At 37.6% G+C, this 21,658-nt stretch overlaps 1 protein-coding gene across 2 annotated transcripts in view; it reads left to right on the top strand.

The window, feature by feature from the left end:
* MDGA2 (MAM domain containing glycosylphosphatidylinositol anchor 2) overlaps positions 1 to 21,658 on the top strand; it is a 905,340-nt gene that overhangs the window by 871,211 nt on the left and 12,471 nt on the right. For both annotated transcript variants that reach the window (XM_006090751.3, XM_006090753.2), the window contains one exon: positions 8,630 to 8,760. In XM_006090751.3, coding sequence (XP_006090813.1) covers positions 8,630 to 8,760 — 131 coding nt within the window. The remainder of the gene's footprint in view (positions 1 to 8,629; positions 8,761 to 21,658) is intronic.

Here is a 21,658-nt window from a genome sequence, read left to right as displayed (position 1 = left end):
TGGGGAAATATTATTTGTTTCAGTTTGCTTTCAGTTTGGCGCTATTTTATTTCCTTTCTTATTGATTTAATGTTATTTTTTTATATGTAGAACATTGGTGTACTTTCCAAACACAAAACTACATGAGAGGCATACTCAGAGAAGTGGTACTCCCTCCCATCTTCCTTTAAAGCCAGCTTGATCTCTCACTTATCTGTCCTTTGTTTCTCTCTCTCTCTTTTTGTAATTGAGTTTATTGACATTGGTAAATAAAAGTATACAGGGTTCATGTATACAATTCTACAAAACTTCATCTGTATATTGTAGTGTGTATTTACCGCCAAGTCATCCCCTTCCATTACCATTTATCTCCCCTCTCTTTTCTTCTTCCTCCCCCCATACCTCTTCCCATCTGGAAATCACCATACTGTTGCCTGTGTCCATGAATCTATTTTTTTCTTTGCTTAATCCCTTCACCCTTCTCAACCAGCTCCCAATCCCCTCCCTTCTGACACCTGTCAGTCTGTTCTCTATATCCATGAGTCTCCACTTTGTTTGACAGTTTATTTTGTTCATTAGATCCCATATATAAGTGAAATCAAATGTACCTGTCTTTCTCCTTTTGGTTTATTTCGCTTAACATAATACTCTCCAAGTCCATCCATGCTGTCACAAAAGGTAAGATTTCTGTCTTTTTCAGAGCTGAGTAGTATTCCATTGTGTAAATGTACCACTTTGTTTTATCCATCTATCTACTGATGGACACTTGGGCTGCTTCTAAATAATCACTATCTATATCTATAATAATAAAAGCATAATATGCTAATTAGACCGAACATCCTTCCACTACTATATCCCTAAGGGGATGTTGGACTGCCAGTTTTGGCCCGATCCCCGCAGGGCATACCAAAAGACCCCACCAGTGCACAAATCTGTGCACCAGGCATCTAGTTGTAAATAATGCTGCAATGAACATGGGGTGCATATATTCTTTCGAATTAGTGTTTTGGGTGTCTTTGGATATAACTGGGTCATAAGGCAGTTCCATTTTTAATTTTTTGAGATAACTCCATACTGCTTTCAACAGTGGCTGCACCAATCTACATTCCCACCATAGTGCACAAGAGTTCCCTTTTCTCCACATCCTCACCAACACTTGATGTTTGTTGATTTAATGATAGCTATTCTGACAGAAGTGAGATGATACCTTATTATGGCTTTAATTTGCATTTCTCTGATTGATTAGTGAAGTTGAACATCATTTCATGTGTCCACTTTGGAGAAGTGTCTATTCGGGTCCTTTGCCCAATTCTTAATTGGATTGTCTGTTTGTTTTTGGTATTGAGTTTTATAAGTCCCTTATAAATTTTCAATATTAAGCCCTTATCAGATATATCTGTGAATATGTTCTCCCATTCAGGGGGTTGTCTTTTCATTTTGTTGATGGTTTCCTTTGCTGTGAAAAAAGTTTTTAGTTTGATGTAGGTCCATTTGTTTATTTTTCTTTTGTTTCCCTTGGTCCAAGCAATAAATCAGAAAAAAAAATATTGCTATAAGAAATATCTGAGATTTTACTGCCTATGTTTCCTATGTTTTCTTTTATAATTTTTATGGTTTTGAGTCTAACATTTAAGTTTTTAATGAATTTTGAGTTTATTCTTGTGTATGGTGTAAGAAGGTGTTCTTTTCATTTTTTGCACATATCTGTCCAATTTTTCCAGCACCAATTATTATCCCATTGCATGATTTTACCTTCTTTGTAAAATATTAATTAACTATAAAAGTATGGGTTTATTTCTGGGCTTTCTCTTCTGTTGCATTGATCTATATGTTTCTTTTTATGCCAGTACCATGCTGTTTTGATTACTGTGGCCTTATTGTATAGTTTGACACCAGCTTATTCCAACTTTGTTCTTCTTTCTCCAGACTGCTGTGGATATACAGGGGTTTTCGTGGTTTCATATAAGTTTTTGGAATATTTGTTCTCATTCTGAGAAATACACCATTGGTATATTGATAGGAATTGTGTTGAACCTACAGATTTCTGTGTAGTATGGACATATTAACGATGCCAATTCATCATGTCCATGAACATAGTATAATGCTTCCACTTATTTATATCTTCTTCAATTTCTTTCTTCAGTGTCTTATAACTCTCCAAACACAGGTCTTTTGTATCCTTGGTTAAATTGAGTCCTAGGTTTTTGTTGTTTTTCGAAACAATTGTGAATAGGATTGTTTTCTTTTAGGATAGTTCATTATTCCTGTATAAAAATGCAACTGAGCCCTAGATGGTTTGGCTCAGTGGATAGAGCATTGGCCCGTGGACTGAAGGGTCCTGTATTTGATTCCGGTCAAGGGTGCATGCCCAGGTTGTGGGCTTGATCCCCGGTAGAGGGCATGCAGGAGGCAGCCAATCAACTATTCTCTCTTATCATTGATGTTTCTCTCTCTCTCTCCCTCTCCATTCCTCTCTGAAAATCAATAGAAACATATTAAAAAATAAAATAAAATTGCAACTGATTTTGGATATTTACTGCTACTTTACTGAATTCACTTACCAGTGCTAATATTTTAATTGGTGGAATACCTGCTTTTTAAAATAAAATCTGACCACAATTCAATATAGTTAATTTAATATATGAAAAAACTAATTCAACATCTGGATAATTCAGACCTGGTTTCTTTAGACCTAGGACAAATATTTTTATGTAGCATATATTTAATAAACATAAATTGAAATAATTCAATTTTGAGTTACATTACATATATAAAAATAAAATGTTAATTTAAAAATTTATACATGCTCACAGGAAAAGCATAGTTTTTTAGGAAAAAGGTATTCAATATTGATATAATAATCTACTATTTGGGATATAATGGTAAATTATATGTTAATATGTTTCATTAAATCTTGTACTAGAACATGTATTTATTTTTAAAGTAAATTCTGGAAGACATAATACATATTATATTTTTAATTTAATTACAACTAACAGGTCTAAACAATATTATTTTATTAACTAGAGGCCTGTTACACGAAGAGATTCGTGCAATAGGCCTTCCCTTCCTTTGGATGCTGGCACCAGTTTTCTTCTGGCACCCGGGACCCAGGCCTTCGCTCTGGCTGGGCTCCGGCCAGAGGCCCCCCCTCCCAGCCATCAGGCTTCGCTGCTCTGCTAATCCCGGGGCTGTGAGGCCTCAAGGCTCTGCTGATCCCGTGGGCATGAGGCCTCACGGCTCCATTGATCCCGGGGCCGTGAGGCCTCGCTGCTTGGCAGGCTTTGGGCCTAGTATGCAAATTAACCACCATATTTGTTGGCAGTTAATTTGCATATCACCCTGATTAGACAATGGGAAGCATAGCGAAGGTATGGTCAATTACCCTTTTTGTCTTTTATTAGATAGGATACTAACAAAAATTTCCATGTATTGATTTGATGACAGAATTTATTCCTGTCACTTCAATCAAAACAACAGTTCATTCTACTCAAGAGAAATAAGACTTCCGTATAAAATAGTAATTCATTCACTGCCATCTATTTACATTAGCACCTCACATTTGTTGAAGTAGCTATTGGTGACTTTTGTATGGAACAACTTGTATTGCATTGGTAATTTAGAGAGGTCATCCTTCATTCATTAAATGCAAGCTATTGTATGACTTATACTAGGTAGAGAAGCTAAGGCATTACATTTAAGAAATAACCTGAAAAAGATAACTAATATGTCCCTTCTGGAAAAGTAGTAAAGTGTTAAGGAGAAATCAGTAGAGAATATCACAGTCCAAACCAGTCACTTTCCATTAATCCAGCATAGGCTGTAGGAGACACATGCCATAGAATAGAGGAAGAGTTCTCCTTTTTAATTCATAGACTATTTCTTCAAATAATTTCTGAAAGGAATATGCTAACACATTGTTAGTCCATGATAGCACATATGTTAAAAAAAGTATTACTTTATTTAGAGATTAACACATTTTTTTATTTATTTGAGTTTGATTTCATTGTAATTCCTCCCTGTTATGGATTAATTTCCAAAAATAGAATGCAATTACATCACCCAGAAATAAGTTCTGCAGTGGCTTTTCCTTTGGGCATGTGGTTGCCTTTTTAATGCACAAGCAAGAAAAATTGAACCACACCTAGTTCCTAAAAAGGGAAAGAGGGATGGTGTCAGAAATCTGTTCCCTGCCACAATGGCTCACCCACACAGTGGGAAAATACCAGGAATTTCAACTCTTAAATGGCCCAATGACATAAATGCTTTTCTACTAGTCTCAGATTTTTGAATCAAAGTAATAATAAAACCTCAGTTAACTTGCCCTACAGCTTTAGACCTTAGAGGAGGAGCTGACAAAATCTAAAAGAAGTTCCAATAGTAGTTTTAGAAAAAATGCCACAGGACTACTTAGCATTACTTCAGGGCAAATAAAGCAAAAGAAAATGAGAGTGAGAGTAAAAGAGAGAGAATATAAAGCTCTAATGAAATTCCACAGTACAGCCCAGATCAATGTGGCTCAGTTGGTTGGAGTGTTGTGCCTTACACCAAAAGGTCATGGGTTCAATTCCAAGTCATGGCACATACGTATAGGTTGCAGGTTCAGTCCCCAGTCAGGGTGCAAACAAGAGTCAACAAATCAACATTTCTCTCTCATCTCTCTCTTTCTCTCTTTCCTTTCCTCTCTCTAAAATCAATAAATATATCCTTGAATGAGGATTTAAAAAAAAACACAGTGTAAAGCAAGGCTAATATGCCTATAGTAAAGGAAGCAAACATGTTGAGAAAGGCATACTGAACTGATGTCACCCCAATAAATTTAATTTTAAAAAGGAAAAGAAAAAGGCATAATGACAGTTCAGGTGAAAGGAAAATTTGTATAGTACATGCTTTATGTTTTCAATAAAATACACATGAATATTAACTTTATGAAACAATAAAAGATAAGAATGATACAAAAATAGACTGAGGAAAAGAAGGAACTGGATAAATAACTAAAATAAAGGGAAGCTTGATGAGATCAGAAAAGCAGACAACATCATAAATAATACAATAACTAAATAAAGATGACATTAGAGACAAAAGAGCAGAATCCACACTGTGGAAAATAAAATTAGTACTGTAGAGGACAAGCCAAAAATTATTTCTTACATTAAAGGGAAAAATAGATAGAAAATAATAGATTCTGAGACAAAAAGTGAACATGCAAGATAGAAAGATAAAACAAAAAGTAAACTAGAGAATATTATTTATAAACTCGAGGCCCGGTCCATGAATTCATGCATGGGTGGGGTTCCTAGGCCTGGCCCGCGATCAGGGGACAGACGGGGTGCAGGAGGTTGGCCACCGGCCCTGAGGAGGGAGCCAGCCAAGGGCTGACACAAGGGGTTGTGTCAGCCACCACCCACCCCCAGTTCCCCGTCCGAGCCTGGGGCCCAAAGGCCCCAGGGTTGGGAGAGGAGGCAATGGTCGCCAGGCCGGGAGCGGAAGGAATGGACACCAGACACCAACGCCGCCGTTGGTGCCCACCAACACGTGGTTTCCCGCCTACCCCCTCCTTCCCTTGCTGCTGTGCCGCCACCACGGTGGGTGGGTGATGGGCCAATCGGGGCCTGCTGCCCAAGGGGAGGGACTGCAGGAGGTTGGCTGTGGGAGTGCACTGACCACTAGGAGTCAGCTCCAGCATTGAGCGTCTGCCCCCTGGTGGTCAGTGTGCATCAGAGTGACTGGTCAACCAGTTGTTCCAGTCATTCCAGTCGTTCGGTCATAACGGTTGCTTAGGCCTTTATATATACCGACTAGAGGCCTGATGCATGAAATTCCTGTAAGGAGCTCGGCCATCTCAGCTGTGGCAGCTTGTCACAGCCCTCACAATCCCAGCTTTGTCTGGAAGGTCATCCAGAAGGATGTCTGGTCTAATTAGCATATTGTGCTTTTATTATTATAGATATGCATGCATCATTCCCAAATAGAATACTAGCAACTTGAATCAAGTATAGTAAGAGAGTGGCAGTTCATTACCTAGTGAAATGTATTCCTGTAATAGTCATAGTTCAACATTCATTAAGAAACGTACTAATATAATAAATTGCATCAATATAGAGAAATGTCATTTTAATATCTTGATAGCTAATAATAAGACATCGTGAAGACTATGAATGAGACATAATTGTTACATACTTTAACTCAGTTTAATTCTCACAATAACCTTATACTAGTTATTATTATTATCATCACTTACCTGATAAGAAAACTGAGACGAAAGATTAAGAGACTAAGCCAAGGTCACTCAGCTAGTAAGTGGCAGCTGTGATGTGAAGAATGCATTTTTGTTGTCATTTCAAAGGTGGGTATTTATATTTCTGTATATGTGTATAATATGTATGAATGTGTGATCTTATGTATAAACAATTAGACAAAATCGCATTTAAAATCTGAAAGATAAACTTCTGTATACCATATAACTGTACAGCAGTAGATATACATTTAAAAAATACCTGAAGGAATATACATAAAAATATTAAGGAGGCTACCTACCACTGAATTATCAATTTAATGGTGATTTTTATATTATATTTTCTGCTTTTCAGTGTTTACATGCAATATTTATATGAACAAATATATATACTAAGATGTCTGTAAACATATAAATAACTAGAGGCCCAGTGCACGAAATTTGTGCACGGGTAGGGTCCCTAGGCCTGGCCGGAGATCAGGGCCGATCTGTGGGACAACCAGTGGAGTGATCAGGGAACCCCCTTCTGGTACCCACCTTGGCCAGCCTGGCACTGCTTGCTGGCTGGCCCCACCGCCCACTCTCTGGCCAGCCCCGCCCCCGCCACCGCTGCTGGTTGCCTCCCTCTGCGGGCTACTGGTGGCAGGGTGATCAGAAGGCCCCACTGGCACCTGTCTCAGCTGGCCTGGGCTCTGCGGGCTGGAGGAAGCTCTTGCATTGAGCATCTGTCCCCTGGTGGTCAGTGTGTGTCATAACCACCGGTCGTTCCACTGTTTGTTCCGCCATCCAGTCTATTTGCATGTTAGGCTTTCATTATATGGGATAATACAAAAGTTATCAAAATTAGGGCATATGAAGCCAATCAGTAGTAACTTTTTCCAGATACATTTTACTGTCATAAACAACTACTGAAATGGCAAAAATCTATTAACTAACTGTTTTCAAAAAATATTTTTTTAAAAAAGAAGTAGGGCAAGACTGAGATGTATGAAATAATGGGAATGAGGAGATCTCTACAGGAGTCCAGTTCTCCGCCTGAGGACAATTTCCTGGGCCTGGCACAGGGCCCTGAAATTTGAGCAGAATGTGGAGATCCCACTGAGTTCAGGAGGCAGAGATCAGAGTTCTGGGCAGCTGAAGTAGTTAGAATCCATGAGTCTGGTTAACAGAAAGAAGGGAGGTGTGCAGAGTTGACTCGAGAAGTTTATATAGGGTTCCTCATGAGTCTTTGCCCAAAGTCTAGTCTATTTTTGTATTAAGATTAGAAAAAAAACAATGCTTACATGATAGCAACATAGCAGCTTATGGAGTTGACAGCAGAACAGAGATGGGGAGGTCAAAGAGTCCTGTAAGAAGAGCATTAGGGAATACTGAAGTTTAAGCCATATTAGAATAAAGAGACCTCATATACATATATTCCTGGCAACATGAAGAAAACCAAAAGGCTCTTTCATAGCAGTTAGAAGGATGCCCTGGAGTAATGTTCTCTAATGGAGGTAATAGTAAGAACTTTAGAGGATTTCTGAGAGGATTAATTTTTTATCTGAAGTATTCAACACATATATCATTATCATTACTATTATTACTATGAGCAGGACATGACACTGTTGAAAGAAGTATATCAAATCATGAGGCGAAGCTATTTTTATTTTAATTTCAAATACCTTTTAGACAAAAAATGAGACTTGGATAAAGTGAACTTAAAAAGAGTAGCTAACTAATAATATTAGGAACTAGAGTCAGACTTCAGGCAAGTTAGGCAAGTGAGTACATGACTACATGCTATCGTAGTTCCTATTGCTACTGAAACAAACACGTTACCCCAAACTTTGTGGTTGAAAAGAACACAAATTTGTTATCTTACAGTTCCAGAGGACAGAAACCTAAAATGAGTATAATGGGGCTAAAATCAGAGTGTTCACAGGGCTGGTTCCTTCTACAGGCTGCAGGGCAGAATCGGTTTCCTGGCCCTTTCTAACTTCTAGAGGCTGCTGTGCTCGGCTGTGGATCCTTCTCCATCTTCAGATGAAGCTGCAGAGCACCTTCTCTTCCTTTCACGTGACCTTCTCCCCTGCATCACATCTCCTCTGCCTCCATCTTATAATGATCTATGTGATTACTGTTAGGACCCACCAGATGATCTAAAATAATCTTCCCATCCAAGATCCTTAACTTAATCACACCTGCAAAACCGGCAATGTCAGATAAAGTAACATTCACAGGGTCTAGGGATTTGGGGACTGTCATTTTTGGAGGCCTGCCACACATGCCAATCAGAGCAAGATTGGCAATGAGAGGGGAAGAGAGGAGGAGACACTAGAATTTTCTGCAAAATCTCATTTTTAAAGTGGTCAAGAAGAAACACATTTGAAGCAAAAACAAATGTATAAAATAAAATTTCATTGTTATTTTTAGGTGTTTTAAATGTTTATCTACGTTTGAAAGGGCAGACAACAATGGAGAATCCACTATGGTCTTCGAGTGGGAATAAAGGACAACGATGGAATGAGGCCCATGTTAATATATATCCAATTACTTCATTTCAGGTAAGAAAACAATCATTTCTGCAGATAGATTGCTTGTGGCACATAAGCATAGGGTTAAAGGCAGACATTGAACAAACATTAGAATATTAATATTCAGAAATTCTTTGATATTATTATCCCAAAAAATCAGATGATTTAGGTTATCTTTAGTTGTAAAAGCTGTTTTATAAAGAGAAAATGCCCTTTTCCTTTATTGATTAACATCTGTGAAGTAGTATGTTTGAATAATAGTCTATCAAACGATTTGCCTGGAGTAAATGTAATCCATTTCTAAAAAAAATATCACTTGTGTATTCTGTTCCCTGAAGACAAATAAAATAGGCTCTTATAATAATAAAAGCTGGATAATCAATTCTCAATTAAGCTGCCTGAATCTTACATAATGCAATTGTATATACTTTAGCAAAATGTGTCTCTCTATGAAGTAGTCATTTCAGTTATTTATCACAAAGTCAGAGAAATTTAATGTTATTTTTATTTATTTTTATATAGAAAATAAATAAGGCTTAGATTGAGTTGAGAGTTAGCTACAAATATATAAAATTTCAATGACCATAGCAATGGTCATGATGGCTAGAAACAATATTTCAGGAAACCATTTCACTGAAGAAAATGTAATTTCAATGATATTATATAACTATGCATGTGTATTATATATGCTCAGGTTAAGTTTTTTTCTACTGGTGATTTTTTGATGCACTCCATGGGATATACAGTAAGGATATGACAAATCTGACAGCTCCAATTATGCTTTTTGTGTGTGTGGAATGTCCTTTTCTTGTCATCTAATCTATAAAACACTAATGGCTTTTATTTAGAAATTGCACTTCTAAATCAAACCAGGATGATAAAAAATGCATACAGTTGTTCACGTTGATAAAGAATAATGGAGTAAGACTGGCTGATTATCTACAAACACATAATAGCTACTGAAATCATAGGCCCTGGGAATAATTTTGTTTCTATGAAATGGAATACAATTGTGAAAATTGAATCTCTGGCAATATATCATTAAACCAAATTAAACTGGGGAGACAGAACTCCAAAGCATTACTGATGATAAAAGTAACCTTAATATTAAAATGTACATACCTCTATAGGAATCAAAGATCCCTTCTTTCTAAAATGTTCATTTTTCTAGACATATTTTTGCTTCCTACATGACTGCCTTCCCAACATAAAATTATTAAATCAAATATGTATATAAAGTAATTTATTTAAGAGAATAGTTATATTAATGTGTTTTTTTTTCTTCAGGATAATCCTTTATTGCATAGACATTAATATAATAAGTTTTATTGAGCACTATCAGGACAATCATTTGTTATCATTGAAAACATTTCAATAAATATTTATTGCTCCACTACTGTGTGCCAAGGACATTGCTAGGCATGAAGATTTAAAAATTGTTTACCTCAGAATCATAGAAATAAACATGCATCTAAACACTATATCACGTGCTGTATAATTGAAGTAATAGAAATATGCAAAAGCTTCCATGAGCACACCTAACCAAAAAGATTATGAAGAAGAGTCAAGAAAAGCTGACAGTATGAGGTGAAACCTGAACTAAAGAGAGAGATTGCAAAGCAGAGAAAAGGCTAGCATTAAGATTGCAGCAGAGTTCAGACTAAAAAAAAAAAAATCAAGGTCATATACCACGGGATTTGCCAGAGAAAGAGAGAAATGTTTATCTGGAACTTGGTTCCCAAAAGTGAACCAAAGACTAGTGTGAGATGAGGTTAAGGAACCGAAGGAGCTTGGGCAATGGGGAGGCATTGAATGATTTTACTCAGGGCATGACATGCTACAGTATATCACTCAGATTGTTAGAGGGAAGATTGATTCAAGGCGGTAAAATTAAGCTGGCAAATCAGGTAGAACACCAAAAAAGATGCTGAAGGGAAAAACTAGGGAAGTGGTTTAAAGAAAAGTGGATGACATTAAGATTATATCTAAGTGTAAAAAAACAGCAGAATGTTTTTAGGTTGGAAATTTGGGGAGTAGCCATGAATGACTAAGAACCTTCTAACAAGGGGGTCTTGGGTAATGCTTGCATTACACATTACCTTAAATAAGGAAAAGAGACACGCTTCAGAGAGAAACATGGTTCCTCCTATCTTGGACATGTTAATATAAAACGTTCATGGAAAATCCTTTTAAATGTGTGCAGAAGGTTGCTGGACATGTTTATCTAAAGCACTGGGGACATACTTGTTTGTGAGTCACCAGGTTGTCTGTGCTACCTAAAGCTCTGGGAGTGGTTGATATTCCCAAGGAGAAGTGGACATATGTGAACAGTGATTAAAGGTTGGAAACATGCCTACACTAACTAATAATTAACATAAACTATGGAAAGGAGTTTGATCCTATAGTATTTTTTAGAGTTGAAAGGAAGGAGACCCAAAAAAGTTTGGTACCCACAGAGTTTAAAGACAATAGTATCAAAATAAGCAGGTTGAGTCCAATGGATTGATCATTAGAAAGAGTGTCCACTCAAGAAATTTGCATAAGTGGTAAAGAAATTAGGGAAGACTGCTATCTTAATTAAAGTATTCATTATTCAGAAATAATAGAATGACCTACAGGCAGATATTAAATTATTATATGATTTGTGAAAATAATTGTTTTATTCTATCATTTTTCCCATTAAAAATGGTATGGCTTATCTTGTTGGTAATGGTCACTCTAACAGGTGTGAGGTGGTATCTCATAGTTTTGATTTGCATTTCCTTAATTGCCAGAGAGGTTGAACATCTTTTCATATGTCTATTGGCTGTTTGTATGTCTTCTTGGGAGAGGTGTATTTTCAGGCCCTCTGCTCACTTTTTGATTGGATTGTTTAATTGTTTGGTGTTAAGTTTAACACGTTTTTTATATTCTGGAAATTGAACCTTTGTCGGAGTTACTATTTGCAAATACCATCTCACATCTGGTTGGCTGTCTGTCTGTTTTGCTGTCACCCCAATAGAATTTAATTTAAAAAATGGTATAGGTTTTGTTTTGTTTTTGCAAGTGAATGAATTCTTTATTCAGGATGTTGCAGTAGGGAGAACACTAAATGGAATGCTTCCCTCAAAATAAGCAATGAGAGGGGTTTCATATGGGGAAGAGACAAGAACCACAGTGCCAGCTCCAAGTTTGAGATTGTAATCTTATAGAAAGAAATTGCTTTTCTTTGTGAATTGACCAATCTTAATTCATTGCATCCTGTTCCCAGTATTATTGAATAAAAAGGAGATTTCAAGATGTGAGTTAGCATATATGCATATTATTTGGTTGATCTCTTCCTGCCCACCCCACCAACCCACTCTTCTCTCTTAGATTCCTCAGTCTATTTCATGTTCCCATCCCTCTGGTTTTATTTTATTCAGCAGCTTATTTTGTTCACTCAATTCCACATATAGGTGAAATCAGGTGATACTTGTTTTTCTCTGACTGGCTTATTTTGTTTAGCATAATACAGACAATAATGGTGAAGGCCTGAAGTGAGGTGGGGACCGGGTAGAGGGGGGCAATGGGGAGAAAAATAGGGGACATCTCTAATACTCTCAACAATAAAATTTTTTTTAAAAGACCAAGAAACCCTATGCCAACTCTTTGGCCACAATTAAATAAATAAATAATAAGTGAGTTAGTCTGTTGTTACCAGGAAGTATGTGGTCAGTGTAAATTCAGAACAAAACATTTTACGATTCACTACAAATGACAAGTTTTCCACAGCCTCTGCAATTTACATATTAAATTCATAAAAAGAGATTTACAAGAATGTTCAAAGCAGATGTTCAAGAACGTTCAAATGAGTAAAGCTCTATTCACCATGATCAGACCTTGGAGAACTTTACCTAATTAGCTCTACTCATTCCAACTGAGAAATCAGACTGGGTGTGCATAGTCGGTGCCCAAAGTAGTTATTATTTCTGGTGCTTTTTGGTCCTTTTTGTAGATCCACATTTCCATCTGCTATCAAATTTATTTTGCCTGAAGGACTTCATTTAACATATATAGTAGTGTGGATTTGCTAAACATGAATTCTTTTTTTTTAAATTTTTTTTTATTGCTTAAAGTATTACACTAAACATGAATTCTTTTCACCTTGTGTACTTCTGACAATGTCTGTAGCACCTTTATTTGTTGAAAGACATTTCCTGTGAGTATAGTGTTCTAGTTTTTTTCTTTAGAAACTTCAAGGATACCATTCTGCAGCCTCTGTTTGCATTGTTTCCAACAATACGTTTGCTGACACTCTATGCACACTTCTATAGATAGTGATTTTCCTTTGGTTGCTTTTAAGATTTTCTTTTTATCCCTAGTTTTGAAAGATTGACTGTGATGTGCTTTTGCTTAGTTTTATTCATTTTTCATGTGCTTGGGCTCATAAACTTCTTGGATCTGTGAATTTATAGTTTTGATAAAATGTAAGGATTTTCTGGCTAATGTTTTTTAAATGTTTTTGCTCCTCTTCCTCTTCTTTGAAGACTCTAATTACACATATATAAGGGCCCCTTAAAGATGTCACACAGCTCATTAAAGCTTTAAATTCTGAATTTTTTCTCTTTGTGTTCCATTTTGGATAATTTTTATTGTCTTCACATTCACTAATTATTTCTTTTGAAATGTCTATTTGCCCTTAATACTACTCAGTGTATTTTTCATCTCAGCCATTGTACTTTTCATCTCTATAAACTCAATTTGAGTCTTTAAAAACTATTTTCCATGTCTCTGGTTAATGTTTTGAACATATGAAATTATATTATAATAATAATTGTTCTAATGCCACTGTCTGCTAATGCTAACATCTGTGTCAGTACTCGGTTGGTTTTGATTGATTGTTGTTGTTTTTTCGCCTCATTACAAATCATTATATTCCTGCTCCTTTGCATGCCTCATAGTGTGGCTGGATGTCAGACACTGTGCATTTTACCTTGATAGGTATTGGAAACTTTTTTCTTTTTTATAGATTTTATTGATTTTTTACAGAGAGGAAGGGAGAGGGTTAGAGAGTTAGAAACATCAATGAGAGAGAAACATCGATCAGCTGTCTCCTGCACATTCCCCACTGAGTATGTGCCCGCAACCAAGGTACATGCCCTTGACCAAAATCAAACCTGGGACCCTTGAGTCCACAGGCCAATGCTCTATCCACTGAGCCAAACCGGTTAGGGTGGAAACTTTTTTTTTAAATATATGTTTTTATTGGTGTTTTAGAGAGAGAGGGTGAGAAGATAGAAACATCAATTGGCTGCCTCCTGCACACCCTCTAGTGGGGTCAAGCCAACAACCCAGGCATATGTCCTGACGGGGAATCCAAGCAGCAACCTCTTGGTGCCAGGGACAACACTCAATCCTGAGCCACACTGGCCAGGCAGTATTCTTGAGCTTGTTTGGGGATGTAGTTCAGTTCCTTGGAAACAGTTTTATCATTGTTGGCCTTGCTTTTAAGATTTGTTAAGCATCACAGTGATTTTCCTTCTGAATGTATATACAAAGAAACTCAAACTCAAAAGAATGTGTGCACCCCATCGTCATTACAGTGTTATTTACAGTAGCCAATATATGGAAGAAGCCCAAGTGCCCATTAATAGATGAATGAAAAAGAAGATGTGGTACATACATACAATGGAATATTGTTTGGCTATTAAAAAAAAAAAGGAAATCTTACAATTTATGACAGCATGGATGGACCTAGAGGGTAGCATCTATACCAGCCGTGGGCAAACTACGGCCCGTGGGCCGGATCCGGCCAGTTTGAAATGAATAAAACTAAAAAAAAAAAAAAGACCGTACCCTTTTATGTAATGATGTTTATTTTGAATTTATATTAGCTCACACAAACACTCCATCCATGCTTTTGTTCCGGCCCTCCTGTCCAGTTTAAGAACCCATTGTGGCCCTCAAGTCAAAAAGTTTGCCCACCCCTGATACTAATAAAAGGGTAATGCTAATTAGACTGGGTTGACTGGACATCTTCCGGACGTCTGATTTCCTTCCGGACAGTTAGGGGGTGGCCAGGCCTGTAGGGGGGCAGTTAGGGGGTGATAAAGCTGGCAAGCAGCGGCAGTTAGGGGCGATCAGGCAGGCAGGCAGGCGAGTGGTTAGGAGCCAGCAGTCCCAGATTGCGAGAGGGATGGTGCCTAAACTGGCAGTCAGACATCACCTGAGGGGTCTTGGATTGGAGAGGGACCCACACCCCCCCCCCAGGCACGAATTTCATGCACCAGGCCTCTAGTACTAAATGAAATAAGTCAGTCGAGAAAGACAAATACCATATGATTTCACTCATATGTGGAATATAAAGAACAATATGCATAAACTAACAAAACACGCTCATAGAAATAAAGTGGGGTGGGGTGTTGGGGGACCAAATGAAAAGGTGAAGGGATTACGAATTACATATTATAAGTTATAGAATAGATATAAGGAGGTAAAATACAGCATAGAAAATATAGTCAATAATGATGTATGACTATGTATGGTGCCAGGTGGGGACTGGAAATGTCAGGGTAATACTTTGTAAAGTATATGATTGTCTAACCACTATGATATACAAAATAATATGGGCTGTAAACTGTGATTGAAACAAAAGAAAACAAATAAAAAAGATTTCTTAGGTGAGACCAGAGCAGTGTTTGGTTATAGGGCTAATAATTTTTCAAAATGAGTGAAGTCTTCTGAGTACTCTAGACAATGTCCCATGGATTATGTAGTTTTCCAAGTCCTGTGTGAGCTGGTACTGTTACCTTAGATGAGCTGGTACTGTTACCTTAAATGCATCCCTCTGGTTGTTTTCAAGGTTTGGGTACTTTCCTCACATTAATGTCCTGATCAATACTTCTCTGAATATGTGAGGGAGCCCCTCTGCAGATCCCTCTTTCTGTGCAACACTTTCTTTGCTGGTATTCCACCTGCACACTCCAGGTGCCATAGACTCCTTGGACTCTGAGTTCCATCTTCTCAACTCAGATTTTCTACCAGGTTTGTTCTCTTGCACCGTGGCCTACAAATTCTGTATAGTGCAGTGGTGAGGCTGTTTGATTTCCATCTCTCTATCACTGTTCTTCATTACCGGATGTTTAGTGTCCTGAGCATCATCATTTCATAAATCCTGTTCAGTTATTTGGTTGTTTCAGGTGGCAGGATACATCTGCCTCCCGGTAATCTATCTTGGCTGGAAGAAAATTAAAAAGTAAAGATTTTGAACCAATGTATTTCTAAGCTATTTAAATTACCAGTGGAAGTAAAGATATATAAAATCATTTTTTAAATGTCTATGTTCTTTCATTTCCTAATATAGTCCTAGGTCCATCAGCTAAGGACTTTCTTTTATTTTATAAACCTTGATTGTTGAAGGAAACATGAAGCGCAAAGACATCATCCTGTCCTTTTTGTTTGTTTTTGTTTTATTTTGGGGTTTCTTATTTTGAACATTTTTAGACATAGTATTTTTACTCAAAAATTCTTTATAACTTATCAAGCTTTTTCAAAGAATGCTTGTTTTAATATGTAATGCCTACCAGGAAAGCATGGTAACAATTGTATAGAATATATCACCATATAAATTATGTTTTGAGAAGTTTTAAAATTCCCCAAATGCCTTGTGGCATACTAAGATGTCTTTAATTCAAGTGGAAAGGATGTCTCTCGCCTCTTAGAATTCTAAATGACAGATAGGTGACTTTGAGCCTCTGCTTCACTAACACTTGTCTTATTTTATTTGCTTGGAATTGCATGCCTTTAAATTAGTTTGGTCCATAAACCCTGTAAAAAAATAACCACTTACAAAGTCCTTTGAGTGTGTCCAATTAGTTTGCTTACCTGAAAATAAAATTTTTCTTCAGTCCATTTCAAGGCAAATAGATGTTTTGTCATAGTGAAATTTCTTTTGTGGCTCTTTTTCTAGAATTAATTTAACATGACCAAAGTGTGTAATGAAAATATATTTTGCTGGATTGGGAATAAGTAGGGCAAATTTTCCAATAAGAGTAAAATTAATATAGTATTAGTCTTAGAATGTCACATACACTAAGGAAAATATTTAACCATTATTTTAGTACCTTACTCATTTCATAATATATTCCAAATGTTTTCTAGAGACACCGTGAAACATAAAATACTGTCTTTTCATTTTCTTACTTATAAGTGAAAGTAATGCTGGAGATCTATTCTTATATCCTAATTTCAAGATTTGGAAATAGGTTTGAGACCATTTGTCTTAAACCACACTAATAATTAACATTAAGGATTTTAAAAAGAATATAGGACTCCTATTACAACATGCTGCCTTTATATTTATCTAACTAAACAGAGTATTAATCTGGAAAATATTGTCCTCCTAAGTAGACATCACAAACTCATGTAGATACATATCTGGCATTCTATGCCAAATTCCATGGCAACGATATAACAGACACAAGCACTGAAAACATTTTCCCATTGCAGTTCACAGTGCCATCTATTTCTTTGTCTTTGCCAACAACTAAACTCTCATGATACTATTTCAGATTAGAAGCTTTGAGAACTAGTTGACATTTATCTAGCAAGTTGGACTGGCAGAGTCTTCGGAAGTTAGTTACTTCCGTATCTGCAGAGCTTCCCCAGGAAAGGAGCTGAGGCTACCCACTTGGTTTACAATGTTGCCTCTCTTCAAATCTCCTTTGTAATGATTGAGGCTAGTTCGATTACTTGCTGACACAGTTAACAACAGAAAGGAAAAGGTATTAATGTTAATTTACATTTAATTAATAATGTATTCTGCCAGTTTTCAAACTGCATTTTTAGACTTTGTATTTGCTTTAGCAACATTGACCAGAAGTCATTATCTCTCTTCAGGAAGAAATAATCTTGTGAACATTTGCAGAAGGCACGGTTAACGCTGAAGTCAGATTATCAGAGGTGCATTGTATTATTGGACTCCCCTCTACTTTCACTCATTAGTGCTGCATGTAGCTCTTCTTCTCTTACTGAGAAATTACATTTGAATACAAGCTATGACAGCATCATCTATATCTTCGTCTCTGTATTGACATAGATAGCTATGTGTATGTTTTAAAGCATTATATGTATGTAAGAAACTGTCAGGCCACGAATCAAAACTATTTTGTGTGGTATAATTCTAATACATAAATTCACATATATATTTTTCAAATTTCCACTTGAATTTACAAAAAAAGTGTTAGCTTTCTGATTATGCAGTATTTCTTGCATACCGAGTTTGCTGAATTGCATAGACATACAGTGAAAACATTAAAATGTTAAGCCTGTCATTTCAACGAGGAAATCATTTTAAGTATCAACCTTATTGTGTATGAGGTTTCCATAATCTGAACCCTGTTTTAGGAGACCTAAACTTCAACATTTGCTTCCCAAGTATCTAGATGTTGTTACTTCCTTCTTCATGGCAATTAAATCAAATGCTTTTGGAATTATAGAAGAGGAAAGGTACATGGTTTTTGTTAGATCACCAAAGGAGGAATGCACAAGGCCAGAATGGTGAGGGATTATGAATTTATTTGATCATCTGCACACCAGGTGGTTGAGCCTGGATGGCTCCAGCACCCAGTGAGGAGCTGAAATAAAACTGAGACCTAGATGTTATCTTTAGGGAGGAAAAGATTAGGCGTCTTAGTTTAAGGATCTTAGTTGCCTGACTGGTTATTTGCTAGGGGAGGATTGGTTACCCTGGGGGAGAAATTTTTATTTTTCTAGTTTTGTCCCTTGCTATTAAAGGGTTTTTCTCTGGCCTGATTTTTCTGATTTGTTAACAATGTGGGAAAGAGTAGAATCTATTTCCAGCCAAATTTAGTACTTTAAATTTCCTGAGATTATAATCTCCCATTTACTGGCTTAACTTCTTATTTTTACTGAACCTTAATCCTTGCTGTTTTACTTTTACACCTTAATATTGCTACATTAAAGACTTTTATTTTCTTTCAAACAGAGCAACCAAGTTGGTTGCCTTCCAGAAAAACAGGTAGGAGAGAGACATGCTGGCCAATAATGCAATGCATACATCTCAAGTAAAAGTAACTTTCTTGTACTTATGGTATCTCATTAATGGTGAGATTTAATGCTTGAATAATAACTTTTAGTTTACTCTGTAAGTAGTGGTGGAAGAGATTTTAAAATTTCTTCCTTTTAAATTTAAATTTACTTTTAAACAGCATTGTTTTGACTAGTAATCATTTGCATATATATATGCAAATTTTACTTTGGACTTTACTAGAACCAGTTGCTCATAAAATATTGGCTTCTCATATGAATGAGTTTATATGAGACCTTGATTATATTGTGAAAAGAGAACTTATCAAGTAATTAAAGTATTATCCTTTATTGAAAAAGCAAAGTAAGCAAACTTATACATTTGACCCATGAAGTACAGATGCCATCCCTCCTCCCCACCACCCAGCCAATCTGAAGAGCAGGCTAGGTGTGGGTCTGAGGCATTATATACACTTCTGTCTTAAAATTCCACTGCTGCATATACTGATTTAGCTTACGAAGTGTCCAGCAACCTTATCCTGCCAAGCGTGGAGACTGAAACCTCAGGCTTTCTTGCTCAGAGTAAAATGGCCCTTGCCCTCCCTCTTTTTTTTTTTTCTTTCTTTTCCCCTCTCCCCCTCCCTTTCTGTCCTTGTCAGGAGGAGAGAAGGGCTTTTTAGTTACAGGCAGGCTATAAATTAGCTAGTGGTCTGGCCTTTGTTTAAACTTTAAATAGTTAACTTTAGAATTTATTTATTTCTTTCAACATTTCTCTTTCCCTTCTCATCACATATGCAACCTTCACAAATTTCACACTTTTGAATTAGCCTTCAAACCTTCTTTGTATGTCCTTCAAAAATGCATAACCATGCCTCAGACCTTCCATTAAGTATTTCTACTCTAATATTCTTTCTTTCTGTCATACCTTCAGCAACTTATACAGACCTCTTCTTTCTTTTTTCTTTAAAATGTATTAGAATCCTTCACTCTTAGAAACCCTTATTTTCCAAAGATTACCAAAAAGTAAACAGCCAGCATTTCTTAGATTAACATTTATGAACACTCTTCAAATGCACTCTTACTTTCAAGAAAATATACCTTCAACAAAGTACAGGAGACCATCTGTAATAAAAACTAAGAGCAGACAAATTAAATCATATCTAGCAATCAATGTTTCAGTATTGTATGCTATTTTAAAATATTCAGATGTTTATCATTTAACCCAGCAATTCTCCAAAGCCTTTAAATTACCAAAGACTTTGGAAAATTATGTATAGGCCTATGAGGCTGGAGAAAAGGCAGGGGGAGGAGGGAGCAGGCCCCGCAGCCTGTTCCCAGGCCTCTAGCCACTTGGATTCAAAGCTGCCAGATTTTTCCTTAGAGATAACATGCTAAGGTTTGGGAGATAATGAGCTCAGCTTCTGATAATAGCCGGACTGTTAAATAAGCCTGTGAGGTAAAGAAAGTTGTTCTTTTGGAAAGGTGGGTGGGGAGAGGTGACAAGGCGCTGAGGTCAGAGCAGTTTTCAGAGCATTAAAGGGGTGAGAATGCTGGCCTTGGGATCTAAAGGCTCAGTGAGTGTTCCCTTTGCTCAGTGGGAGAAGACTAAAGTTGGCAAGCTCAAGAATAGAGACCATTCTTGTTCAGAGGAGGGGACAGTCATGGAGGAGATAAGAAGATAAGGCATTTACAGTCCAAGAATGGCTCAGCCTTGTGGGGTGTGAGAGTGAAACTGAGGTAGGTGACTGTGGTTTGGGACAACTGGGCTTTATGAGGAGATGCATGGTGGCCCTGGTCAGACACCGAGGTAGAATGAGAAAAGAGTGAATGGGGGAATTTAGTAAGATGCAGTATAGAGGTGAGGTGGCTAATGCCTGTGAGACTAATCCGTCAATCACCATAATAGAGACTGAGGAGTGGACAAGGGTCCCAGCGAATTCGGAGAGGGCAGAATAAGTGGCCTCGGTGTCAATTAAAAAGGAGATCGGCTTACCTGTCACCACAGTCCTTACCCGAGGCTCTGTCCTGGTGATGTAAGTCTGTGGGGCCCTGTCAGGGCCTGGGCAGCTTCTTCCGTGGCCAGTCCCAGGAGGTCTGGGAGCTCCAAACCGGATCCAGAGGGCGGCCTTGCTGGACTGCTGAGATCCGACCTGGAGCAGCCAGACTACAGTCTGATTTCCAGTGGCATTCCCTTCTGCACCTTGGGCAGGGCCCAGGCAGGGGTCTCGGGTTTGAGCAGGACTTGGCCCAGTGTCCTTCCTTGTTGCATTTGAAGCATGGGACCAGAGGAGGCTTAGCCCCTTACTTACCCGCAGTTGGAGGACCAGCACCACATTTGGGGTTGGTGAGAGCGGTGGCTAGGAGCTGGAAGGCCACCTTCTGGGCCTCAGCCTTGGCCTGATCTCACTTTTGTTTTTGGATTTGGGTCTCCTTGTCTCTATTATCAAAGACCTTAAAGGCCAGGTTAATGAGGTCTTTTTGAGGGGTTTGTGAACCTGTTTATTTTTCGAAGTTTATGGTGTGTGTCAGGGGCTGTTCGGGATATAAAATGGGTGCTCTGGGGAGGTAGGGTCTAAGGTGGCCATTTTCTGTGAGGCCTCCATGAGGCGGGAGAGAAGGAGAGCTGGGTTTTTGTCAGGGCCTTGAGTGATTTCATTAAGTTTGTCATAATTAACCACAATACCCTCAATTCCTGCTGCCTCCGTCAGGGGTAAATGGCCGCAGGAATAGAAGAGGCTGTTGAGGAGGGTGGTCTTTGGGTGGCCTGAGAATGAGTGTTAGATGGGAAAAGGCTGTTTTGGAGCTTACACTCTCAGGATTTGGGCTCTCAGGGACTGGGGAGAAGGTGGTTGCTGGTTAAGAGGATCTGGGTTTGGGAATCTACTACAGATGAGGGAAGGGATGATTAAGGGGGTGGAGG

This window comes from Myotis lucifugus, unplaced genomic scaffold (assembly GCF_000147115.1).
Source record: "Myotis lucifugus unplaced genomic scaffold, Myoluc2.0 scaffold_81, whole genome shotgun sequence".
NCBI classification, from domain to species: domain Eukaryota; kingdom Metazoa; phylum Chordata; class Mammalia; order Chiroptera; family Vespertilionidae; genus Myotis; species Myotis lucifugus.
Note: the sequence above shows the minus strand (reverse complement) of the source record. Positions and strands in the feature narration are given on the sequence as shown.